General features: G+C 39.6%; 1 protein-coding gene across 1 annotated transcript; it reads left to right on the forward strand.

Moving 5' to 3' along the window:
- The first annotated feature begins 540 nt into the window (after positions 1-540).
- On the forward strand, positions 541-25,951 carry NDE1 (nudE neurodevelopment protein 1). Its single transcript, XM_072610391.1, has 9 exons — positions 541-629; positions 10,885-11,014; positions 14,700-14,853; positions 20,715-20,863; positions 21,092-21,228; positions 22,143-22,322; positions 23,071-23,162; positions 24,544-24,695; positions 25,753-25,951. The coding sequence occupies exons 2-9, from the start codon at positions 10,929-10,931 to the stop codon at positions 25,844-25,846; spliced, it is 1,044 nt and encodes a 347-aa protein (XP_072466492.1). The 5' UTR covers positions 541-629; positions 10,885-10,928; the 3' UTR covers positions 25,847-25,951.
- Positions 25,952-27,255: the final 1,304 nt, after the last annotated feature.

The raw sequence follows: 27,255 nt of genomic DNA on the forward strand, positions 1-27,255 counted from the left end.
CTGTTCAGGGTCACACAGCTAGGGATAGCTGAAGCAGGATCTGAACTCTGGTCTTCCTGACTCCAGGCCGGGCACTCTGTCCAGCGGGCCACCTAGCTCTCTAAGGGAGGACCTTCGGATGACCCGTGCCCGCGTTAGCCTCGGCTGCTCCGGACCTTTGCCCCGGATTTGGGGCCGGTGGTTGGTGCCTGAAGCCGAAGGCCGGGAGGGTGGGCGTCTGAGGGTGGCAGTTCTGGCAGGAGAGCTGGAGGGACGGCGCGTGGAACCGGTGCACGCCCTGGACCTTGCCCACCCTGGACGCGAGAGGCAGCGAACCGGGCTGCCCCGTCCTGCCCAAGCGGACCAGGGTGCAGAGTCCCACTTCACCGCAGCTCTCAGTCCCTCCACGCACCCAGCTCGGCCCGGAGCGCCCCAGGGCAGCAGGGGAGGGGAGGGGAGGGGCAGGGTGAGATACAAAGTTTCCAAATGGCGCTGAGCTGCGCTGATTGGCGGAGCAGGTCGCGATCCGCGGCCAGGCGGCCAATGGCGGGCACGGCCCCGGGGGCCGGGAGGCGGGGGCGGGGGCCCGGCCGGGCTGGGCCGCGCCGCTCCCGCCCCTCCCGCCTAGTCCTCGGCCGCTCGGAGCCCGGGTAAGTGCAGCGGTTGGCCGCGGGAGCGGGAAGGAGCCGGACCCCGACTGCGGGGTGCGGGGCGTGCGGGGGGGAGGTCTGCCGGGTCTGAGGAAAGAGCCGCGGGGGCCGGCCGAGCCGTCCCGGGGGCAGCCGCGCACCCCCGGCGCCCCAGCGGCCTTGGCTGGGTCGTCCTCCCTCCGACCGCCGGCCCAAGTTAGCGCCCCCGCCCTTTCTCCGGACTTGGGACGCCTGCCTTGTCCCCGCACTGCGCCCCCGCCCCACTTGTGCCCCCAGACCTTCCCTCCTGCCTCCTGGGTCCTTCCAGGTCCGCCCTCCGCCGTACCCCGAGCCCCTTCCCTGCCCTGCCTCAGCTTTCTGCTGCGGGCAGGCTCAGGTTTCCCTCGACCGCACTTGGGGAGGTGCCGGGTAGCTGGGGAACGCTTCAGGGACTTCTGGGGGTGATGGGAACTCCTCCAGCACCTTCACATCCTCCTCCTGGGAGACTCAAGCGTGGTCTGGGGAACGTCCTTTATTTATTTTGGGTGTCACGGACCCCTGGGCACTCTTTCTCTGAAAAAAAAAAGTTTTTAAATGCAAAATAAAATAGGATGACAAAGGGAATCCGTTTTATTAAAATAAAGATAGAGAGTCTTCCCCCCGCCCCCCATCCAAGTTTATGGACCACTGGGAGATGCAGAGGTAGATGCCACCTGAAGATGTGGGACTTCCCTTTGTTCCTTTGTCACGTTTTACACAAAGTTGGGACTGTCTTTATGGTTAGCCTGATACTTCTGAGGCTTCTTAAAAAGTGTTCTTTTGTGGTTCCTGGGTTGGAGCTTAGGTCACTGTACTTGTAGATCATATGGCAACTTTTAATGCATGGGCAGGAGACTTCCAAGGATTCCTGGGTTCCAGTCCCACCCCTGCATCACTTGTGTTTTGGTTCATTGATGGATGAGACTTCCTCAGTGTGAGTCCCTCTCCCTTCTCTCCATGTCTGTGCAGATGAAAACCCTCTTTATTCCTTTTCATTTTCTTGCCCATGGCTTTTCATAAATCTTTTATAGAGCATCCAATCAATGGGCTAGATATCTCCCTCTGATTCTTTTCCTATACAGAGTTACCATTTGTAGCAGTCAGGCTGTTCATCTGTTGTTTCTTATTCTTAATACATGGCTAGCCCATCTCTTTTTTTGGTCATACATATTTCTGCTTCTTGAGAGTATGTTAGCGTAGTTAATATATTTACAGCTTACTTAATGATGCCCACCGTGAGCCTTGTTCGTAAGTTCATTAATTGCATTTAGCCCCAGAATACTAAAAGTTGTTGTAAACTTCACCTCTACACATTCATCTGCATTGATAAAACAAAGTCGATGAAATTTATCAATGATATATAGACAGTGATATGCAGCTGAGTGGATAACGTTGTTGAGAACTTAATGTTCTTTTTGTCTCAAACATAATGAGCATCCATGCGTATATATCTTGGACATTGGACTGCAGATGACGACTGAAAACGGCACTCCAGCAGAAGAAGTCCATTCCTTTAGTGTGGATTTTCTTTGATGTGTGTGTGAGGCATGGAGCACTCTGTCGCCAAAGAATCAAAATTGCAAATGACCAAAGAGTAATTGGAAGGGAACAAGCATTGATTGGATGCCTACCATGTGCCAGGTGCTGTGTTCTTGTTCAATCATGGCCAGCTCTTCTGGAACCCAGGGAGTTCTGTGGGATTTTCGTGGCAGAGATACCGAGTGGTTTGTTATTTCCTTATCCAGTGAATTAAGGCAAACAGGTTGAGTGACTTACCTATGGATCACACAGCTAGTAAGTGTGTGAGGTCAAATTTGAACTCAGGTCTTCCTGACCAAGTGCAATGCTCTATCCATTGAGCTATCTACTCTGCTACAGCAACTCTGGAAGATGAGTGCTGTTGTGATCCTCATTTTATAATTGAGAAAACTCAGGCAAACAGGTTAAGTGACTTGCCCAGGGTCACTTAGCTGGTAAGTTTCTAAGGTAATATTTGATCAACAGGTCTTTCTGAGTCCAGGCCCAGTCCACTGCTCCACCTAGCTGCCTCTAATGGAAAGACTCTTATTTGACCAGCATTTTCTAAGTACCTTCACACCTAACTGTTTACATCAGGTTTTTACCTCTTGCACTTAATGTGAGGTAGAAATAAATTGTGCTTAGGAAATTTCGAAGGTCTCGACTTGGCAGAAGGCCATTCCCATTTTAGAGAATGATTTCTTTAACCCGGTTTACAATCCTGAGAGGTTATTTTTATGACATGAGTGTTTTCTTTTACTTCATTGAGTCTATATTGCAGTCTTACTCCTTGGAAGATTATTCCTAGTATGATAGAGGCATCTTGGTATAGTAAGGGTGAATTTGAACTCAGGTCTTCCTGAGTGCTAGCCTTGGAGTCAGTTCAGAGCCTACTTCTGACATGAGCTGTATGACCTTGGGTCACACATTTAACCTCTGTGTATCTCAGCCTACTCCCTGTAACTAAGTCATGGGAGGGAATTCGCACTGGAAGTTCCTCATGTTGAAGAAAGGATAGGTCCTTTTTATATCTGCATATGATAGATCTTGTGTATACAGCTAAGAACATAGACATTGAATCAAAACTGAAACGAGGCCTGCTTGCCCCACCCCAGTGATGTCACTTCTGTCAAGTCATGGAGCTTACTTCATATATTTAAAATTATTGGAGTGTGACAGTAACATCTTTACATTCCTTTCTTCTCTACTCCCTTTTTTATTTGTTTTAATCAGAAGCAATACATGATGGGTCAGAGAGGGAGAATATGGAGGAAAGGGCAGGTGACATTGATTCCTGTGGCTTTACATGGTTTTGTATTGTCGGGGACCAGCTGCGCTGACTTTCTGTACTGACAGGAAACTTGAAAATTTGTTTAAAACTTGTTCCTCTTTTAATGGTGTTTTGAAATCAGAGGTGTACCCTGAATTTGTTTTTAAGCTCAATTTTCTGGGAGGTTTATTTAACACTTGTACATAATAAGCAAAAATCTGTAGGCAAAAACAGGTTTTTGTATGAAGGATACATGACTGCTTTTTTGACATAAAATACTCTGGTGATGTTAGCCCCAGTTTTATTCCTCCTTTACTTGCATGTTGTGGCAGATATGTAATGAGTTTTGTATGCAGATACTTTTTCTCACTGTAACTACCTGGAATTGCCCAGGAATGTGTTCTGAGAAGTGGCATAATTTAGCAGCAGCATGTAGCTGGAGAGAAGACTGAGCTAGAAGTCTGAAGACATGGGCTTTCCTTCCTGTTCTGTCACCCTAACTCTGTGTAACCTCATCCAAAACACTTAACTTTTCTGGGCCTCAGCCATGGAGTGAGTGAATTCAACTGTATGGTGTTGCAGGTTCCTTCTAGGCTTAAATGGTTCTGGGACCAAATAACCTAAGTAAAAATAATGGGAAAACTGGAAGTTTTGATTCAGACAAGTTTGATTCAGGACAGTTGGAGGAAAGTCCTGCCTCTGTCAGAATGTCTGCTTTTTCCATGGTTCCCAAATCAAAGGTACACCCTGTTTGCTCTTGGTTTTCTTGGCAGGTTAACTTTTATATGTTAAAAGACACTGATCTTTCTCTTTGTCAGAGCAGAAGTGTATGTACATGTCTACCTTCTAGGATTAGTAATTTATGCACATTTAAAATAGAGCTAAAAATTTCTTTCTGTAGTATGCCATAATTCTCAACTACAACTGTAGGATCACAGGCAAGTCAGCTCTAAGTCTGATGCTATGATCCAAGGAAAATGACTCGATAATAAGATTGGATTAAGTATGTTTCTGGCTGCTTGGGACAGAGATGTTTTTAGCCAGTCTAATATTGGGCTATACAAAGGGAGCTGAGCTTAAGAGCCCTCTTGGAGTCTGAAGCAATTTTATATTTTTATTTGTAGAATAAAACTCTCCAAATAACAACCTCACTTTTATTTGTAGGAGTGTAAAAAAAATTGTTTTACGTCACCCAGATAATGCTATATAAGAGATAAATAAGACATGCTAGAGGAGCAAGTCTTTGAACTTTATTGAGCTTGTTTGCTTCAGGGAACAGAAAATGTTAGATGTCCCTATATTCTATGCTGTTTTCAAATAACAAAGTCTTAAATTAGTAAGATATTTATTAAAGAAAGTTCAACTGAGGCTTGTCTCTTGACTTTCTCAGTAGCACGGTGTGGTTTTCCCAAAGGTTTTTTTTTAGATGAAAATGATTGATTGGTAGTTACACTTAACTATTTTCATTTTCAGCTTCAGGTTTAAATAAATGTGCTAACTGATGGTGCTCAGCTAAAGCATTTAAGCATACCACAAGCAAGGCATTGTGTTTTGTAATGAAGGCCCAATGATTCTGTTTACCAAGTCCCAAAGTCTATGACTGTACTTTATGTATATACGGCTGTAATTAAGACCTCACCCCGATAGTAGGATTTTTGCCCCAAAAACATGCCTTGATTTCATCCTTTCTCTAATCTATAAGGTTATGAAATACTAGAGAAAATATATAACATAATGTTATGATATACTACTTAACATTAGGATCTGTTTTGATGTTTTCACTTGTAGTGATATGTGGCATCCCCTGAAAAGGAAACCCTGTTTTGAAACTTACTTTATCGTAATGGTACACTTTTACTTGCCTCCTGTTCTTTATCTCCTAGCCTTTTCTTATCAGCTCTCCACTAAAGTTCATGTTTATTTACGGATGTGAATTAGGCCCAGAATGGGGACTTTTTTCACCCATATTTTATTCTATTTAGTTCTTTCTCACATTTTAATTTTACTGTTAAAATATTTTTTATTCTGAACTTTAAAAAGTTAAACCTATTCAAATGATTCACTAGAATAGTATATGCTTTATCACAAATAATCACTTGTCAGTTACCTCTGTATGATTTTTAATTATTTTTGATGGTCTAGTCACACACATATGCATGTACAAGCTCTTCTTTCTAGCTCTTCTTTCTTTGATTTGTATTATGGCTTGTATCTTTTCCATATTTCTTTGCAGTCTTTATGACTTTAATTTTTAATGGTGGTCTAATGCAGTAATTCATTCATTCAGGTGTATCTAAGCGTATTTTAGTCAGCTTTTGTTACAGATAACCTTTTTCCAGATAGCTTTTTCTTCTTTTAAAAATTAAATCCTTGGATTGTTTCCCTAGTAGCAGGATTATTTGGTCAGAGGTTTGCCATTTTTGTTATAGCTTCTTGGTTTCTTCTTAAAAAGTTTGCATCAGTTTTCCATTGGAGTTGTAAGGCTCTCTATTTCCCCATAACCTGTAAGCATTATTTTCTTTTTTTCCCCTGTGACATATTGATGAATATGAGATATTAACCCCAGAGTTGATTTGTTTTGCATTTTTAAATTTTTTTTCAATATTGTTATTATTAGTGAGTTTGAGCCTTTTTTCTGGTGATTCTTTACGATTTGTTTTCTCTTCTCATTGTTTATTCATTACTTATGAACATGTGATTCATTGGAGATTGTGTTCTATCAGTTTATTATAAATATATTATAAATTCTGTTGGCCAGGATTTTATCCAATATATTTGCTGTAAAGACTGGGAAAAGTTAATGGTAACTTATTTAACTTGCCTATAGTTTTCATTATACATAATTAAAACATTTTAATAATCAAGTAAATCTACCTTGTCTCCACTAATTTATTTCATTTGATCAAGAGATAAGTTATCTGTCTTCCCCAATCAAGACAAATTTTTGTGGTTCAAATCTAATCTGTCTTTAACTCATTGTTCTCATAACTTGTTGCTGTGATATATAGTATAAGGATCTAAGTTTGTTTTCTCAGTATTTTGAACAGTTATTCCTTTCACCATTGTTTAATATCTGTGTGTTTATCAAACATCAAACACTCTTTACATACATTTAGTTCTAGTTCTGGAATTTATATTATTATCTATTGTAATTTTTTGTCTACTATTAAATGATATTGATAATTGTTGTTATATATGTTTTAAAGCATGTCCTTTTATACAAGTAAGAAAAAGCAGAATTATTCAACTCTTATTTTACTTCTCTTTTCTCTACTGTGGAAACTGATCTTTGAACTAGAAAGGACAGAACAAATATAGCTAAAGGGGAGTTCAAACCAAAGATAAGTAGTGAGAGAGTAAGAACCCTTAGCTTTCCTCAGTTATTTCAAGTGACTGGGTCTAGATGAACTACATCCTAGGATACTGGCAGATATGCTTGTTAAAAGCTATCAGTAAAGTGATCTTCAAAGCACCTTGGATAATGGGAGAGGTACCCCAAAATTGGAGACTGAAAATATCCCTATTTTCTAAAAAGAACAGTAGGCTAATGAGTTTTTCTTTGATTCTTGACAAAATCCCAGAATGTATTCAAAGTAGGGTGATAAAACATGCAAAAGAAGAAACTGTGATCACAGAGGTTGCTTAGGTTCATCAAAAACAGGTCATACCAGAGGAGCTTCCATTTCCTTTCTCCTTGTGGAAAATAGAGGTGTGGGCTAGACGATAATACAGTTTAGATGGATTTAGAATTGGTTCAATGACTGGACCCAAAACATATTCATCATTGGTTCACTTTTAAAGCATTGGCTTTGGAATCTGAGAACCTGTACTTGAATCTCAACTCAGCTGCCTCTCTATATCTCCGTGAGGAGGCCCTTTCTGTTCTAGATTTATGTTCTTAGGATTCCATATGTACTTGGAAGGAAATCTCTAGTAGAATGCTCCATTTTTATTGGTGACCTGAATGAAAGCATAGAAAGCATACTTATCAAATATGCAAATACCACAGAGCTGCGAGGGATAGTTAACTTACTGAATAACCATCCGGATCCAAAATAATCTTGAACAGGCTAGAATGTTGGGCCTCACCTATTAATTTAAAATTTAATAGATATCCAGAAATTAGATCTGGGAGTTTTAGTAGACTGAACACTCTTTATGAGTCAACAGTATGATTTGGCAGTTAAAGTAAATGTAGTATACAGGATCAGGAAAGTGATAATCCCACTCTACGATATCTTGGTCTTGGCCACATTCTAGGAAAACCATTGGTAAACTGTCAAGCATCTATCTAAAAGTGTGTGTGTTTGTCCTTTGTTCTCAAAGAAGACCATCATGCCATCAGAGAAATAATGACATGACTTGCACTTGATTTTATTTTGAGTGAGGGAGGGCTGTGCAGATCACCAGCTTCACTTCTCCTCCAGAGCCATCTGAATCCAGTGACCAGATTTTCATCAGGATGACTGGTGATGACCCAGGATGAGGCATTTGGGGTTAAGTGACTTGCCCAAGGTCATACAGCTAGTGAGTGTCAAGTGTCTGAGGTGAGATTTGAACTCAGGTTGTCCTGACTCCTGCACTGGTGCTCTATCCACCGTACCACCTAGCTGCCCAAGCATCTATCTAGAAGAGTATAGTAAGGATAGTGAAAGACTCAAGTTCATGCTCCATTGGAGGAACTGGGGACAGTTAGACTGGAGAAGTAAACATTTGGAGATGTGATAGCTCTCTTCAAGTATTTAATGGGCTAAAATAGGAAGAGGGTTTAAACTTGTTCTGCTTGGCCCTAGAGGACAAAAGTAGAAGTAACAGTGGCAGATTCAGACTTGACTGAAGAAAAACCTTCTTATGAATGGGACTCTCTTGTCAAATATGTTGTTGAAGGGATTTTTGGGGGGGCAGGGTGGGGTTATGTTTGTGGGTTTTATTTGATTGTATATGGGTTGTAAAATTTGGGGGTCCCTTCCAACTCTTAACAAAGATTATTTCTGTTGGTATTTTAAATTACGTATTATTTTTGATCGTTAATATTGGCAGGCCTCCAGGCAACTTTCTTACAGCAAGTTATAGAAACGATGTCATATCTTTTACAATGGTACAAAAAGTTTTCCTCTGCAGGTCCAATCCCTGTTCTCTGTAATGAAATTATTGGGCACTGTTTTGGGCACCATTGAGCTTGCTTAGTGCTTAGTAGATTTGATCTGGTTCTCCATAGATCTGATCAACTAGATCTAATATAACTGATGACCCAAGAATAAAGCTAATAGTATGAAAAGGGAAGAGGAGATGGGACTGATAAGCATATTTGAGAGGTTATTCCTATAATTCGTATAGTATCTCTCTGCCCCTCCCCTCAAATAAAAACAAACTAGTTTTTTTAAGCATGGAGAATATCTTACTCACCAAAAGGAATATTTTCATTCAACTGAAACTTCTCTCTTCAGAATTATCAATGATTTCTAAATAGTCATTTTTTTTAGTTCTCATCCTTTTCTTTTCCCCCTTCTTAAGAGTATTTTATTTTTTCCAGTTACATGTAGATAGCTGAACATTCATTTTTATGAGATTTTATGTTCCAAATGTTTCTCCCTCCATTCCTCCCCACTCCCCGTGAGAGCAAGCAAAGTCCTCATCTTTTTCAGCCTCTTTGCTGTGTTTGACCCTGGTGACCATATTGTCTTCCTTTCTATGACTTCGTGATGCTTCTTCTGCTTCTTCCCCTACTTGTATGACTGTTTCCTCAGTCTCCTTATCAATATTATGCCTCATAACTCTAGGTGTCTGGGCCTTCTTAGAGATCATATCTACATGATTGAGTCATAACTCTCGCTATATATCCAGCCCCAGTCTTTCCCTTGAGCCTCAGGCCCATCATCACCATTTGACTATAAGACGTTTCAAATTAAATGCCCAGGAGACATATTAAATTCCACATGTTCAAAATTGAACTCACTATCTTTTCTCTTAAACCCTTCCTTCCTTAAAATCTCCCACTTTCTGTTGAAGGTACCACCATTCTTCCAACGTTTCAGGTTTCTAACCATAGCATTAGTTAGGACTCTTCACCCCAAATATCCAGACATTTGTTAGATCTTGGTGTTTCTATCCCTTCCCTCCATTCGCATGCCTGCCACTTTAGTTGAGACCCTTTTTTACCTAGATTATTCTAGTGGCCTATGAAATTGGTTTCTCTACTTTGTCTCTGACCACTTAGATCTATTTTGTACGCTGCTACCAAAGTCATTTCCCATAAGCACAGATCTGACTATGTGTCTCTAGATCTCAAATCTTTCTTATGTCATGGACCCCTTTGGTGGTGTGGAGAAGCTCGTGGATTCCTTTTCAGAATAATGTTTTTAAATGCATAAAATAAAACAAAATTATAGAGAAATCAATTATATTGAAATGCAGTTCTCAGAATACTTGAAAAACAAGGTCACAGTCTAGGATAAAATATCCTGGCCCCAAACTATCTTTCCGCTCCTAAACTCTGCAATTTAGCCGAAATGGCTTTCTTTTTATTCTTCACATACAATCTTCTATCTCCTTTCTCAGTACCTTTGTACTAACCATCCCACATGCCTGATATGTATTCCATCTGTACCTCTACCTCAGACGCATCCTGCCTTCCTGTGTGAAGCCACTCAAGCACCGTCTTTTGTATGAAGCTTTTCCTGATCCCAACTGCAAATATCCTCCCCAAATATCTTGTATATGTTTATGCTGTATATATCTATATACAAACTTTTTGTCTCCCCCATTAGAGTATAAACTCTTGGAGAGTAAGAGATTGTTTCATTCTTTGTACTTGTTTACCTAGTCCCTAACAGTGCTTACAAAGTAGGGGTTTAATAAATGCTTGTAAGTGCTTGTCCATTGATTGATTGCCTGACTATTTACATTGGCCACCCCAAGGGTGAACCAAGAACCATTAATAGCTGACACAAAGAATCTGATTTGCCTCACCCTGCCTCCCCTTTAGTTGAGATAAAAACCATTATAAATATTTTTTAAAACATTCTTCCTTAACTTTCACCAAATAGGGCCAGTCACTTTTTAATTTTTTTTAATAGCCCTAAGATCCAGAGAGGCTGCTAGTAAGAGTGAGGATCTTTGTGGAGGAAATAGTCCTCGTCATATCGGTGAGAAAAATGCGAGTAGATAAAACCTAAGATGACAATAAGAAACAAATGATTGCATTGAGAAGAGAAGTGATAACAGAAAGTATTACCTTAGCAAAATCTAATTTGCTGATCATTAATAGAAGTTAGCAACATTAATCCCTATACAGAATACATAAATATTTTGTAAGCCCTGAATGTCCTGGTGATTGTTGGATTTTATTTTGTCTTACTTTAAGTATTATTTCCCTGGCAGAATTTTGCTAGTACTTTTTGGACTACAGATTGTGCATTGTGTGTGTAATGTTTGAATCTTTCTTTATAGGTGGTTTGCCTCGAAAGTAATAGATCTCTCCTCATATTCTTACCATGGAGGACTCAGGTAGGAAGACTTTCAGCTCTGAAGAGGAAGAAATTAGCTACTGGAAAGACTTAGCTATACAGTATAAGCAAAGGTAAGTTATTAAACTTCCCCGCTGATCCTATCTCACTGTGTCTCCACCATCTTAACTCCTTGTAGACTGGCATAGTGGTTAGAGTGCTGGACTAGGAGTAGGAAGACTTGTATTCTGATCCTGCCTCAGAAAAGTACTTGCTGTCTGACCCTCATCTGACTTCTCTGACCCTCAGTTTTCTCATCTGTAACATCAATAAGATTGGGCTTGGATCTCTGAGATTCCATCCAGCTCTAAATCTATCATCCTGTGATTCTTTGACTGTTTGCTACACTCAATATCCCATCAATTCTGAAAATAGAGAAAATGACCTTTTTTCAGTATCATGTTATAAGCATCTATAATGTAGTGAAAAGATCCCTGAATTTGGAGTCAGAAGACCTAGGTTCATATCCTGACTGTGTCATTAAGTACTTCTGTAACCTTGCTATAACCAAATTTCTTAGTGTCTCAGTTTCCTGATCAAGAAAGTAGGTAAATTATCTCACAGGGCTATTTTGATGATCAAATAATGAACGGGGTGGAGCCAAGATGGTGGAGTAGAAAGACGCATATACTCTAGCGCTTCCCCTACAACTCACAAAATACCTGTAAAAAATAACTCTCAACAAATTCTAAAGCAGCAGAAGCCACAGAACAACAGAGTGAAAAAGGTTTCCATTGAAAGGTCACTTGGAAGGCTAACAGGAAAGGTCTATCTCACGGGATGCTGAGTGGAGCAGAGCTTAGCCCAAGCCATGCAGCACTGGGAAGAACAGGACCTAAACAGACCTCTGGGGCAGAATTCCCAGCAGGGAGGGTCCCAGATCCCTCAACCCATGAGGGAAAAAGAAAGCTCCAAAGGACAGTGTGGGAGGGCTTTCCCAGCTGGGCAAGAGGGGAACAGGGTTCCCACAGCAGTAGCATCAAGTGGCAGGTGGCTACACAGAAGCAGCCTGGGTCCATTGTCCAGGCAGCTCAGCTTAAAACCTCAAGTGGAGTTGAGCAACTGATCTGAACCTCAGCCCTCAATGGCAGCCTCACTCCCACTTAAAGCCCCTGGGGGAGGGGAGCAGCTGATCTGAATCTCAGCCTTGTACAGGGAAGAGGAGAAGCACTAGGACCCTCCTTCTTGACAAAGGATTCAGAAGTCAAGTAACTGGCTGGGAAAATGCCCAAAAAAGGGAAAAAAAATAAGACCAAAGAAGGTTATTTTCTTGGTGAACAGGTGTCTCCTCCCATCCTTTTGGATGAGGATGAACAAAGCATACTGTCACAGGAAGTTAAGACCTCTGCCTCCAGGGCCTCCAAAGTGAACATAAACTTGGCTCAGGCAATGGAAGAGCTTGAAAAGCACGTTTGCAGCTTGCTAAAGGAGAACCAAAAAAATGCTGAGGAAAATAACACCTTTAAGAAGAGGGTAACTCAATTGGAAAAAGAGGTCCAAAAAGCCAATGAGGAGAAGGAGACTTTAAAAAGCAGAATTAGCCAAGTGGAGGAGAAGGTTCAAAAGCTCACTGAACAAAATAGTTCTCTGAAAGAGAGAATTGAATTCAGGGAAATGAATGGCAGTGAGATAAACCAAGCAGTTAGAAAACAAAACCAAAAGTTTGAAAAAATAGAAGATAATGTCAAACATCTCATAGGAAAAACAACTGACCTGGAAAATAGATCCAGGAGAGGCAATTTAAAAATTATGGGACTACCTGAAAGCCATGATCAAAAAAGAGCCTAGACATCATTTTTCATGAAATTATCAGGGAAAACTGCCCTGATATTCTAGAACCGGAGGGCAAAATAAATATTGAAAGAATCCACCAATTAGCTCCTGAAAGAGACCTGAAAAGAGAAACTCTTAGGAATATTGTGGCCAAATTTCAGAATTTCCAAGTCAAGGAGAAAATATTGCAAGCAGATAGAAAGAAACAATTCAAATATTGTGGAAATACAATCAGGATAGCACAGGATCTGGCAGCTTCTACATTAAGGGATCGAAGGACTTGGAATAGGATATTCCAGAAGTCAAAAGAACTGGGATTAAAACCAAGAATCACCTACCTAGAAAAACTGAGTATAATACTTCAAGGGAATAAATGGTCATTCAATGATATAGAGGACATCAAGCATTCTTGATGAAAAGACCAGAACTGAAGAGAAAATTTGACTTTCAAACACAAGAATCAAGAGAAGCATGAAAAGGTAAACAGGAAAGAAAAATCATAAAGGACTTTCTAAAGCTGAACTGTTTGCATTCCTACATGGAAAGATGGTATTTGTAACTCTTGAGACTTTTCTCAGTATTTGGGCAGGTGGAGGGATTACACACACACACACAAACACACACACACACACACACACACATAGACAGAGAGTGCAGGTTGAGTTGAGTGAGAAGAGATGATATCCATAAAAAATAAAATAAAATAAAAATTAAGGAGTGAGGGAGGAAAATAGTGGAAAGAGAAAGGGAGAAATGGAATGGGTCAGGCTATAACTCATAAAAGAGATAAGAAAAATCTTCTTCAATGGAGGAGAAAAGGGAGGAGGTGAGAGGGGGAAAAGTGAAGCTTCCTCTCTTCACATATGGCTTAAGGAGGGAATAACATGCTCACTAAATTTGGTATGAAAATCTATCTTACACTACAGAAAAGTAGGGGAGAAGGGGACAAGTGGGGTGAGGGGGATGATAGAAGGGAGGGCAAGTGGGAGAAGGGAGTAACTAGAAGTAAACACTTTTGGGAAGGGACAAGGTCAAATGAGAGAATAAAAAAAAGGGGGGACAGGGTAGGATAGAGGGCAATATAGTTAGTATTACACAACATGACTATTATGGAAGTCTTTTGCAAAACAACACATATATAGCCTGTATTGAATTGCTTGCCTTATCAGTGGGGATGGGTGGGGAGGGAGAGAAGTTGGAATTCAAAATATTAGAAATGAATGTTGAGAATTATTATTGCATATAACTGGGAAATGAAAAACATAGGTAATGGGGTATAGAAATTTATCTTGCTCTACAAGAAAAGAGAAAAGATGGGGATAGGGGAAGGGTGGGGTGTGATAGAAGGGAGGGCTCATTTAGGCAAGGGGTAATCAAAATGCAAGATATTATGGGGTGGAGGGAAGGGAGAGGTGGGGAGAAAAATTGGAACTCAAAATTTTGTGGAAATGAATGTCAAAATCTAAAAATAATAATAATAAAACAAATAATGCAAAACATTTTGTAAATCATAAAACACTTTATACAAATGTCAGCTCTTCTGTCTTCTGAAAATCAAATCTTTATGAAAAAAGAAAGGATATTTAGGACTTTGTACTTTTTGTGGTGGTCCTCACCTCTGGTTTTGTGTTTGTTTTTTAATGGTTTCTTATTAACTCCTGTAACCCAAAATAGCCTGATATAAGGATAGACACTGGTTCTCAAGTCACAGGACCAGGGTTCAGATTTTACCTCTGATGTGATTATAATCCTGGGAACCTTCTAGGAGAAGTTTTATTCCATGGATTAGTATTTCCTTCTACTCAGTTAAAGACATTTTAGATTTGGTATTATGTCATCCTTAAGATTTCAGATTTTGGGGAGAAGAGGTTAGAGAAAAGCCAGATTAAAATTATTTTACTAATTAATTAAAATTATGGTACTAAATTATTCCACAAAGTTCTGGACATCCGCATATGAGTTAGTGGTTGGAAATTCTTTTTTTAGGGCAGAAAATACACAAGAGGAACTGCGTGAATTTCAAGAGGGAAGCCGAGAATATGAAGCTGAGCTGGAGACTCAGTTGCAACAAATTGAAACCAGAAATCGGGATCTTTTGTCAGAAAATAATCGCCTCTGCATGGAGCTTGAAACAATTAAGGTAAGAAGGATATGACCACAGATCCATTTAGGTACTAGTTGTGTTTTCAGAAGACTGTGGGTAAAGGAGGCCTTCCTCTTCAAAGCAGGCTAGAGTCCCATGTTGTCAATTTTGACCAGTGGGTTGGTTTGCTTTTCTTAACTCTCTTCTGTTACAAGGGATAGTTCTGTTGGGCAGGAGAAACAGAAAGAAGCATCAATTAAAAAAAGAAAGATGGAACAGAAATCTTTTGCAGGTGTTGAAGGACCAGGAGCATTTTAAGTGGGCAAAGGCACAGTGGTAGGAACAAGCTTGGTGGAAGCTATGGACATAAGGATCCTGATCTCCCTGAAACAGAGGATACATTTGGGTGAATAATGGGGTATGGTCAGGTAGAACTTGGGAGCTTTGTGCCCTAGGCAACTACATCTTTCCATATCTGAAAATTATTCCCCTACCTGTTACTTTCCACCTGAGGTTTTGAACTTTCACGGCACATGCAGTTTAATTTATCAAAAAATAAATACATATTATGGAGAGCAGAATTTCTAGCTTGAAGAATCATGTACATTTATAAAAAGTAATATTGAATAGTGTTCCTTAGAATGTCCCTGACCTGTGGCTAACAAATTCCCTCCTAATTCAGAGTTCTAGGCTGCCTACCATAAACACAAAAGTGTTTCTTCTGCTTATTCTCTCTGATTCTTCATATTCTTCCACCTCAGCCATTTCTCTTTCTCTGGACTCTATCCTATTGTGTTACCCTAGCTGTCATATCCTATAGAATAACTTACATTTTACTATGAATACACTTTTCTTTGAGTTGGAGCTCTTTCACTTCTATTCCTTCCACTTTCTTGAACTCAACAGAAATCTGACTTCCTCCTAAAAGATACTGCAACCTCAGATACCCTCTCCAGTTGTGGGTATCATCTTCCCCTCTGAATCAGGAGGAAGAATAGGAAGAATATCCTTCGTTCCTTACTACCCACTTTCATACCCTCCCTCTGCTGCTACCGTTCCTTTGAGGCTTACTCCATCATCGTCATCAATCGCTTTCTAGCTCCTGGTTTCAGTTAATAACCAACTCTCCCATATCATTCTCCCCCCTTTCTTAAGGAGTTTAACACCTGGCTCAGCTAGGTGGTGAAGTGTAGAAACTGTTGGACTTAGGAAGACTTGAGTTCAAATCCTGTTTCAGGCACATGTATTAGTTGTATGACTCTTGGCAAGTAACTTCATCTCTCAGCCATATTTTCCTTATCTGTAAAATATAGATAATAATGAGACATACTTCTCACAATTATTATAGAGATCAAATGAGAAAGTTTCTGCAGAGTTCTTTACAAACCCTGAAGTGCTATATAAATGCTAGCTATTGTTAACTGTTATTTTAAAAGTCTTTTTTTTGATCTTGCTTTCCTCTTAAACTATAAATGTAGCTCTCTTCCCTTTTATCAGTGAACGCCTCAAAAAAGCCATTTACACTTTTTTACTTCTACTTCTCCTCTCTTGTAATTCTCAACTACTGCAGTCTGGCTTTGAACTCCTTACCATTTGACTGAAACTGCTTTCTCCAAAGGCATCACATCTCTCTTTTTTTTTTTTTTTATTAATTTATTTGTTTTCAGTTTTCAACAATCACTTCCATGTGTTTTAAATTTTCTCCCCTTTCCTTCCCCCTCCCTTCTCAGATGGCTTGCAGTCTTGTATGGGTTCTACACATTCATTCTTATTAAATACATTTTCACATTAGTCATGTTGCATAAAAGAATTAAAGCGAAGAAACCTTAAGAAAAAACAAAACAAAAGAAAAAATAGTCTGTTTCATTCTGTGATCTGACTCCAGAATTCTTTCTCTGGATATGGATGGCATTTTGCATCAAAAGTCCTTTGGAAATGTTTTAGGTCCTTGCATTGCTGTGAAGGGATAAGTCTATCAGAAATAGTCTATCAGAAATAGTCCTCACACGCTGTGGCTGTTGCTATGTATAATGTTCTCCTGGTTCTGCTCATTTCACTCAAGCATCAGTTCATATAAGTCTTGCCAGGTTTTTCTGAAGTGTGACTATTCGTTATTTCTTATAGAGCAATAGTATTCCATTACATTCATATACCACAACTTGTTCAGTCATTCCCCAGTTGATGGGCATTCCCCTGATTTCCAGTTCTTGGCTACCATAAAGAGAGCTGCTGTAAATATTTTTGTACATGTGGGACCCTTTCCCATTTTTATGATCTCTTGGGAATACAGTCCTAGAAGGAGTATTGCTAGGTCAAAAAGTATACATATTTTTGTAGCTCTTTGGGCATAGTTCCAAATTGCTCTCCAGAATGTTTGGATTCCCTCACAGCTCCACCAGCAATGGCATCGGCATCACATCTTTTAACAGCTAAATCTGGTCTTCATCCTTGACTTCTCTGCAGCATTTGACCCTGTTGGCTATCTCCTCATTTTCTTGAGTATTCAGTCTTCCTTCATGCTTTCATGACCCTGTTGTTGGGGTTTTTCTCCTACCTTTGTGCTTGCTGCTTCTCAGTCTACCTTGGCCCTGTTCTCTTTTTCTGCACCCTCTTTGGATGATCTCATCAGCTTCCATGGGCTAAATCAACTCTGTATAGATAGATAACTTCCAAATTTGCACATCTATCTATAATTTCTCCCTTGTGACTTCTTTCTTGCCTCACCAGCTGCCTTTTGGACATTGCTAGCTGAAGGCTTCTCAAGCTCAGGTTGTCCAAAAGGGAATTCATTGTCTTCCATGCTAAATCTGTCTCTCTTCCACTCTTAACCATTTTTGTTGAGAGGATCTCTGTCTTTCTAGTAACTTGGTTTTGTAGCCTAAGTCTGTTTTCTCTCTTGCCCCTCCATACCAATTAAGTGACAAGTCTTGTGAGTTGTATATTTGGTGTTTTCATTCTCTCTTCTTGACTTACATAGTTCTCATTATCTATCACTTGCACTATTGCAACAGCTTCCTGCTTCCAGGTTTCCCAGCTCCAAGCCACCCTCCACACAGCTACTAAAATAATCTTCATAAAGCACAAATCTCTGCCACACTCCTGCTCAAGAAAATTTGGTGACTGCCTTTACCAGTAGGAACAAATACAAACTCTTGATTTAGAGTTGAAGGGGACCTCATGTCATGTAGTCCAGACCCCTCGTTTTATTTTTAATTTTTAGCTTTTATAAAGAAGTGTTTACTTTGAAGAAATAGCAAGAACAAGTATAGGCATTTCCCCCAACATCTCTAGGGCATACTCTTCCCTACACCTTGGTCTCTGGTGGGCGAAGTAGGCCCAAAACTAGGTACATGGCATTGGTCCAGTCTTTGTCTCATCCCCTGGGCTAGAGTCCCAAAACACTCTCTTCATTCAGAGTATTAATGCTGAAAGTCTACTTGGAACACTAGGACATCAAGGTTTCCTCTAGATTCCTCAAATTCCCAGTGTCAAGAAGGCTTTACTTCACTTGGAACAGAAAAGCCCAAGGAGGTAGGCCTGTTTCTTGGTCCATGTGTCCATAAAGGGTGGAAGGCTCTCAGACCTACCCACACTTGGTGTATATTCTTCCCAGATTCTGTGATTAAGTCACCGAGCTCTCCTAGACACAATGAAGCCAAGACCAGCCTTGGAAAAACTAGAGGGGGGAGTGACTGTTCCAAGGTCCCACAGGCTCTCTGACTTCCTTTCCTTTGCTGTTTTCCGCGAAGCTTATATTCATACCTTTTCTTCTTCTGGCTCCAGCTTTATTTCACATTATTCCCCTTTGTGTACTATATTTTAATCAATTTTTTCCTATCTGGAACATACCTCCATGTCTTAAGAATTCTAGCTTTATTTAAGGTTCAACTCATGTGTAAACTCCAATGGGAAGCCTTTATTGATCCCTTTCCTTATTGGTCCCCCCTCTTTTCCCATACTTCCAATATGTACTAATCTGTTTACACATTGTCTCCACTAGTAAGAAGGAAGTTTTTGGGGTGGGGGTGGGGTTCCTTGTCTTTATATCCCTATCACCCAGCACAGTGCTTTGCACCCAATAGGTGTTTTTAATAAATGCTTGTTGCATTAGATTGGATTTGTTACCTTCTAGGCAGCTGCCTACGTTTCAAATCTCTAATCCCAACTGGTCAAGTCAGGTTATGAGGAATTGTAAAATCAGAGCAGAGAGAAGTTTAGACCTGATAAGGTAGACAACAGGGACCTGTTATTGTAGGTTATTAAGCAGGGGAGTAATATGACTAAAAACTGCATTTTAGGAAGAGGAGTCTTATAGTGCTTGATGTTTAGTAGGAGGACCAGATGGCTATTGCGGTAATCCAGATGTGAAGCAAATTGTTGGTGCTGAGTAAAATATTCATTTTTTCAAGCATGAAAGTTTGAATTACTTAGACTGATCCCAAAAAAGCCAACATTGAAAAATATATCAGCACTAAAAAGTGGAAAGATAGAGGAAGAAGAAGTTGAAATCACTTGGACTTAAAAAAAAAAACCTCCTCTATACTAAAATACCATCCACAAATACTCATTTATAAATCACCTTATAGAAACATTCAACTGAGACTGACTTCCTCACAAATGACTTATTCATTACAAATTGAATATAAAACCCTGTAAGGGAAGAAACAGAGAATTCATTGATAGTTGCATCAGCTGACAGTTTATTATAATTAGCACAAATTGAAAGCTCAACCTTTCAGCAACATTCTTCCTTGTTCATCCTTTCAAAAGAGAAAAGATTTAAATGTGTAAGTGTATTGGAATTGTCTTAACAAACCTGTGTTCTTTCAGTACATGTTTTGAAAGGAGGTTAACTTTCCAGGATTTTTGTCAGAATATACTACATAGCATTCATTACCCTCTGTTTCCCAATTATATGAATAAGGACTTTAAAGAGTCTCCCAGTAAAATAAAGTGAGATGTCATCAAGTCTTTGGGAATGCCAGTGTTGGTAGCTTTGTCATGAGGGAGTGCCACCAGCTTGTGCTTCTTGGTTTGGTAACTTAATGATTAAGCTATGTCTTTGCTTGTGTCCAAGAAACTGAGAGCCAAAGGAAACAAAAGCATTAAGGATGTCAAATGTCTCCTCATACTGTGAACAATATGCTTGTTCTTCAGATGTTCTTTCACAATGGCTCTCTCCACAGTTCTCTGGCCTATTCATCATTACATCACTTAAAACACTCCCAGCAACTGACTCATATTTGTTTCTGGAAACAGCTTTGTTTACAGAACAGAGTAAAGGAAAAAGTGTTCCAAAAATTAAATCGAATTTTTGTCCCTGAACATGAGAAGTCGGTGCTTTTTTCATTTCAGAATGATTGCAAATTACTTGTCGTGATTATATGGAAATGATTTTAAGGAGAAAGTTCAGAGGCACATGTTTTCTTCTGTTTGGGTAGATAGTTGTGAATTTTTTTAAAAAGTGGTCTCTAATTTTAATTGAGTTTATCATTAGATCATATGAGACAAAAAGGCCATTAGAAGGAAAGATCTTAGAGCTATGTCTTGCTTTTACAAAGGATTACCTAAAACACACCAAAAAGGTAAAGACCTTCCAAGTTTTAGTATCCTAGAGGTTAAAGAAAGTTATAAATTCCTCATGCTTTAAGGGGAAATATGCTATAACAAATTAGAAAGGAGGTTAAGAAGAATGTGTTCTTTGCTAATGATGTATGATCTAGACAAATCAAAATGCCTAATGAAATAGGTCAATATTGTCTTCATTTGTTGGCTAGAGAGAGAGAGGTTAGAATAACTGTATTTGGATAAGTAACATAACAGTAGTTGCAGGATGGACTTTTACTTTTAATGAAACAACCAATGCACTTTTTCAGAAACGTTAAATCATTCATGTTGGCATTGGCTTCGTTTCTCAGGAAAAGTTTGAAATGCAGCATTCGGAAGACTACCGGCAGATCTCTGCATTAGAAGACGACCTTGCACAGACTAAAGCAATTAAAGATCATTTACAGAAATATATCAGGGAGCTTGAACAAGCAAATGATGACTTGGAGAGAGCAAAACGGTAAGGTGGATGAACAGACAGTTTGATTTTCACATTTTCATTGTTCTTTTTTTTTTTTTTTAGGAAAAATTGAAATGATTTATTTGTAACATGAAAATATTTAAGCGATAGAAATATTACTTCTTTGAAGAAAGATTTGCTCAGTTTCTTTAGCCCACTTTGCTAAAATCTTTTGATCAAATGGATTAGATAGTGTGGGCTTCCGTGTAATTTTTTTTCTCAATACAGAGCTACTATCATGTCTTTGGAAGACTTTGAGCAGCGGTTGAATCAGGCCATTGAAAGAAATGCCTTTCTGGAGAGTGAACTTGATGAGAAAGAGAATCTTCTAGAATCTGTTCAGCGACTGAAAGATGAAGCTAGAGGTTAGGTGGAGATTTATGCAATTTTCCCTGGTGTCCTCATCTAGCAGTCCTATCTCATCCTCTACCTTCCCTGCCCCATTCCGCAACATGAAACAGACACTCCCTTTTGCTGGGAAGTTGAAGTTTACTCTGTTAATGAGTGCTTATGGAGCAGACTCAGACTCGTTAGACTGCACATTAGTGCTTTGGGTTAGGCACCTCACCCTGTTCTCTGCGTGAGAACAGGAGATATTCTTTCATGGAATCTGAGTATGACCCATATGGAATCTTTGCTGAAGTTCTGCACTCATGTTAGGTTCTGTTTCTATGGTTTTGGCCATTGTGGTAACAGTAGTATCCATTTCAGGGGAGATGCTTCCTCAGTGTTGCCTTTATGTCTGAGGTGATTGGATATTGGTTGGGAGCAAGGATGGGGGGAATTGTCCTATTTGTGAATCTTGTAGCTTCCAGCTACACTTGTGGCATAATGGGAATTGGAACAGACTAAAATCTTGTCCCCTTCAATTCATTACATGGGGTAAAATCATCAGGTTTCAGAAGGACAAGACACCATGTTGTTCAGCTCTGCATTCTGAATTTTCCACATGGTGGGACTGGGGATCAAAAGTCTCAGCAATCAGTCAAGTATTTACTGAGGGTGTGTGTGTGTGTCTGTGTATCTGTGAGTGTCTGTGTCTGTGTGTCCAGGTCCAGTGCTTAAGTAGGATATAGAAGAAGTAGAACATGAGGTTCACAGTCTAATTTGTTTTGAAGGCATGGGAGGGATGGTTCTCTAGTTGTGTACTTCATGCTCTCTGGGTTCTTTTTAGAATTCATCCCATCACTTTGTTTTTACACTCAACATTTATTGTAGACACCTGGTGGCAATTTAGATTGAAAGGAGAATAATTTTTTGGTATCCTTATCCTTGTAAGACTTGAGACAGGAATTAGCTGTGCAGCAGAAGCAAGAGAAACCCAGGACTCCTATGCATAATTCACTGGAAGCGGAGCGGACAGACACTGCTGTGCAGGCCACTATGTCTGTGCCATCCACACCTGTAGCACACCGAGGACCCAGTGCCAGTGTAAGCACACCTGGATCATTCAAGAGAGGTAAAGGGATGGTGAGAGAAATTCCTAGCATTTTTGAAGAGAGATCAAAGGGAGAGAGGAGCAAGGTGGATAGATACCCTAGTTTGTTTTTATGTATGTATGTACATATTTGTATAGATAGATGGCATCATTCCAATATCTGAGTAATCAACCTTAAGTAGAAACTGAATAAAAAAGCTGGCAGTGTTCTGAGCAATATCCAAGAAGCTTGTTTAAACTTGAGTAAATTGTCGGGTGACCCTTCAGTGAAGTGATTTCTAGCTCCAGTGATTCCATTTATGCAACTGCATGGCCCTGGTCAAGGCACCTCATTTGACTCCTGCATCACTTTTTACATCTGTACAACAGATATAGCATTATCTGCATTCTAGAATTCTGCTGAGGTAGCTAACAAAGACAGTCTTGGAAGCCCTTTGTCTTTAGTATTTAATGTTAACAGGTACTTTTAATAATGATACAAATACTATATTGTTCTCGAATTAGGTAGTATGTAGTTTGGATTTCCTTGGGAAAACAGAAGTATTTGCCACATACTACATAAAGAATACAAGCGTTGTCCATAGAACAAACCCTGAAGTGGTAGGATGTGAAAATGTTTGTTATAGTATTGTAGTATGTTGTAGAATTGGAATTCAGTCATAATGAAGTGCAGAAAAGAAGCTGGCAGAACGCATCTCTGCCGTACCTTGGTCTGAGGTGTTGGACTTGGGAGTGTTTCTAAGAGTCTTCTCCCTCTGCACGTCCAAAGGATTGGAGGACAGTTACGGAGGCACTCCTCTCACGCCGGCTGCCAGGATATCTGCACTGAACATCGTAGGAGACTTGCTTCGGAAAGTCGGGGTAAGAAGAGATAGTGTGCTATTGTTTTGTATGACTTCTTACAGATGTTGAATTCAGCCAGAACCGTAGGACCTTGACTGAGATCGAGGGTAGTTATATGAATTTGACACTTGGCTTTGGCTCTTGGTTGCAACACGATGTGACACTTTGATGTGTTACCTACATTTGATTGAATCAGATTTCTTTTGAAAGGTTGAATAATTCAGCTTTCCGAAAAGTGATATTTGTGTATTGTCTTCTCTGTTTCAATATAAAGTCCTTGAAAGAGTAGGAACCGTCTCATGGGCTTTGAGTGGTATCTCTAACACTTAGCACAGTGCCTGGCACATAGTAAGTGCTTAATAAGTGATATTTTTATATAACTTTAACAACTGAACTTCTTGAGGAAAGCTGAGTAACATAAACAGGAGACTGGTTTAATTTCATCTTCAGCACTTTGTTCCTGCCTGACATTTCTACCTGTGCAACCTAGGGCAAGTCATTTAGCCTGTCTCACTTTAATTTTCTTTTCTCTTAAGTGAGAATATTACGGTGAATGTCTTTGGTTCCTTCCAGCGTTCAGTCTATGAACTTGTGTATTCTGGAATAGAATTCACTTAGAGCTCTGTGCTTTCAAACCAGGACATTTGATCCTTCCCCAAGGTGGCTGTGTGTTTTACTAGGGGATATGCCTGGATTATTCTTCTCAAATTGGCTTTTAGTCTAGAAATTTACTTAATTCTGAAACATTACAGGATATTTTGAGACCATATTTATTTCTTTGTTTCTCGTGCAGTTAATTTTTTAAAGACAAATTTTTTAAGGGCTAGGGCAGAAAACTTACTTTTATAGGTTTGGTATTCACTGCAAGGGAAGCTTTTCTGTTTTGGGACTAACAAAACATTCTTCATAATTTTTAAAAAATGATCATTTGAAGGCTACAAAATGCAAAGGAAGCTCTTCCTATTTTCCATACGAGTAGGCACCAACATGGATGACTTCATGGAAAGTTGGAACTAATTCCTTTTGTGGTTGCTTTCAGTTTTCTTCTTTAAAGAGCCTAATTTCATTAAAGTTATCTTATTTTCCACTGTATTGAACAATGTCTAAAGTTTCAGCACCTACTGATGTCTGTGCCAGGCTCCGAGGCTGTTGTGATGTTCTTTGCTTTTCACAACATCTGTTTTCACGGAGCAAAACCAGTGCTTGGTTGAAATGTATTCTGCCTTTGCACTTATGCCCATGTTTAAAGTCGTAAAAAAGAACCTCAGGAGTTCCTTTACTAGTCTAGTTGTGCGCATGTGCAGTTAGAGACCACTTAATTTTTTAAGCAGTTTTCTGGAATGAACTTGACAACAGAGTCCTTGCCTCTAACTTAGAAATGAAAACATTTCTCTTTTAGGCACTGGAGTCCAAACTTGCATCTTGTCGAAACTTTGTATATGATCAGTCCCCAAACAGAGCAAGTGTTGCATCCTCAGGGCGAGGCATGAAGGTCAGAGATGGCAGCGAGAAGTGGCCAAACAGCAGCGGTGTGCCTTTGGGAGAGAAAGGGTTAGTATTTCCCCTGCAGAGGTGGGAGAAACAAGCTACTGGTTCCACTGAAATAAAAAGTCTGCTTGCTTGGTGATGCCCAACAGCAGTTATATTTATCCCCAGTATAATTTTTCCTAAATGCACACACACACACACTCACATGCACACACTCAACATGCACACACTCACACTCACTCACTCTCACCCTCATACTCACACACATGCACACACACAGATGCACACACTCTCACACGCCCACACACGCGCACACCCACACACATACACTGTCACACACTCACACTCACACGCACAAACACTCTCTCTCTCACCTTTCTAAAAAATCAAGAGAATCCTGACAGTATATATTATTTTCTTTAGATACTCTCTTGAGAACTGAGTTCATTATCTGGTCTGGGCAAATAGCTAAGGAGATGCTTGTTTCATTTTAATTTCCCCTAACGTTGGTTTATAACAACATTATGAGAATTCTGCAATTGAACTCATGTCAACTAAGTTTAGGAATCTGTTATTTGTCTTTATAACCTCAGACTCCACTGTTTCTTGGAAGAGTATTTTGTTCTTTGCAGAACCTTCAGGAAATTGGCTTTAAATTTTAAGGTCCTATAAGATTACCAGACCTAGACACCAGATCTGGAAATACTTAGTTGTCCTAATCTACTTTGTGTGTTTGTGTTGAATTGTTTTTATTTTGTTTTTAAACTCCAGATTCATGGAGCTTATTTAGAAGTATACACACCACGTTTTTAAACCAAGAGTCAAGTTTCTAGGTGACTCTCTGTCAAGCAAAAGTTAACCAGAAATTTTTCAGGTCATATCACTGTGATGTGAGTGTGGTTGCAGATTTCTCCTGAACTGAAGTCTCTGTTTTTATAGACAGCTTTCAGAAACTGAACATCTCATTAATCCTATTCCACTAAACATTAATCAGAGGCATATATAATCTCATCTATAGAGGAGGAAATTGACACAATTATTGGCCTTCAGATTCTGCCTCTAATTATTTTGTATGTGCTGATCTGCTGTATTAATAGCTTAATTTTCATTCTGTCTTAAGGTTAGGAAAACGACTGGAATTTGGAAAACTTCCTTCAAATATTCCATCACCATCACTGCCATCACCACAGGGTGTAGTCAAGATGCTGCTTTGAGAATCATGGGCATTAAAGACCATGGTATTCTAGTTCTGTTACCGTTTTTTTAAACTAGTCTTTTAAAATTAGTTTGAATAAATAACAAACAAGCATAGTTGTTAACTCCATGTGTTGTGGACCACATGTATAATGTGGAGAACTAGCCTGCAGGCAGAAGTTTTCCTACCAAATTTAGTTTGGTGTTGCCACTGTCTTACGGTGGGAAGATTGAACATTTTGTCACCTGTTTTATTGTGGGAATGGCTGTAACTTAATTGTGACCAAATGCCTGGCTTTATAGTCGGGGCAGTGTTTTTCTAGCCATTGATTTCCCCCTATGTGTACTGGCCCATCCTTCAAAGGGCCCTTACTTAATTAAAATACACTATGTTCATACTGACCCATTTTGTCTAGTATGGAATTTTCAGTGATGTATAGACCTATTAAGGGATGGTTTCATTTAAGTTATTTCTAGGAATACACGGTAGTATTCCTGTAGAATACTTCTTTTAAAAAGGCATAGATGGTACAGAGTACCCTTGTTACCTGGCCGGAGCCTTTTGACCTCTTACTGATTTAAGTGTTTTATCCTAAGACTTTTCGTTCCAAGCTAATTTTGATTTTGGCCATGGTCAGTGAAAGTTGGTTACTTTATAAGTAAATTGTAACAGCTGACTGTCTGAATCTACTTGTAGGTGTTAGTTTCATTTTCAGATTTCATGAGGCAAATTGAGGCAGGTTGCCCCTGTAAGATAATCTGCATAAAACAGGCTTCATTCAAAGGCACATTCGAATTACGTGAGATATCCTTTACACGGCCCACAATGGAGCTTCTTTTGGAAGTTTTCATTTCCTTCGAAAAAAGACTATGGCCTCAAGGTTGCTTAAGACATAGAGGATTCCATGCAATCTGCAATATCCATCGCTGCTTGTTTGTAACACCTGTGTGTATCTTCAGACTGCACTGGGAAGCTGCACTAACTTCAGGGGCATATTCTCATCTTGATGAAGCAACAGCCTTTGCTGACAACCTTCCACTGATTTAGTTTTTGGGAAGACAGCAAAAATCTTTGAGTTGGGAGTATAGCTTTAATTGCTACTGAAATTATTAAGTGGAAATATTGCTACTCTTGATGCTTATTAATCTAAGAAATGTTCTTAACCTGTATCAGAAAAAATGCTTTATTTTTCTAAAAAAAATTTTTGTCAAGAGAAAGTTATGCTTCAGTTTGCTTTAAACTAAGCGGTAATTCCAAGTTAGTTATTTAACGTCTTTATAAACAGGTGCATACCCTGTCTAACGTTTCCAGTTGGTTCTACAAAAGCGCAGTATTGGGTAAAGTGACTTTACAAGGGGCAGTTAAGTTCCATAGAAAAATGTCATAAATAGGCAGTCAACCAAATGATGTTACAATGGGGTTTAGTGA

This window comes from Notamacropus eugenii, chromosome 1 (genome assembly GCF_028372415.1).
Source record: "Notamacropus eugenii isolate mMacEug1 chromosome 1, mMacEug1.pri_v2, whole genome shotgun sequence".
NCBI lineage: Eukaryota > Metazoa > Chordata > Mammalia > Diprotodontia > Macropodidae > Notamacropus > Notamacropus eugenii.

What these genes read in the sequence shown, in the direction of transcription:
- NDE1 (XM_072610391.1), top strand. Translation starts at nt 10,929, where the DNA reads ATGGAGGACTCAGGTAGGAAGACTTTCAGCTCTGAAGAGGAAGAAATT. An exon ending in ACCTGGATCATTCAAGAGAG is followed by an intron (nt 22,323 to 23,070) that starts GTAAAGGGATGG and finishes GCACGTCCAAAG; the next exon opens with GATTGGAGGACAGTTACGGA. An exon ending in GTGCCTTTGGGAGAGAAAGG is followed by an intron (nt 24,696 to 25,752) that starts GTTAGTATTTCC and finishes TTCTGTCTTAAG; the next exon opens with GTTAGGAAAACGACTGGAAT.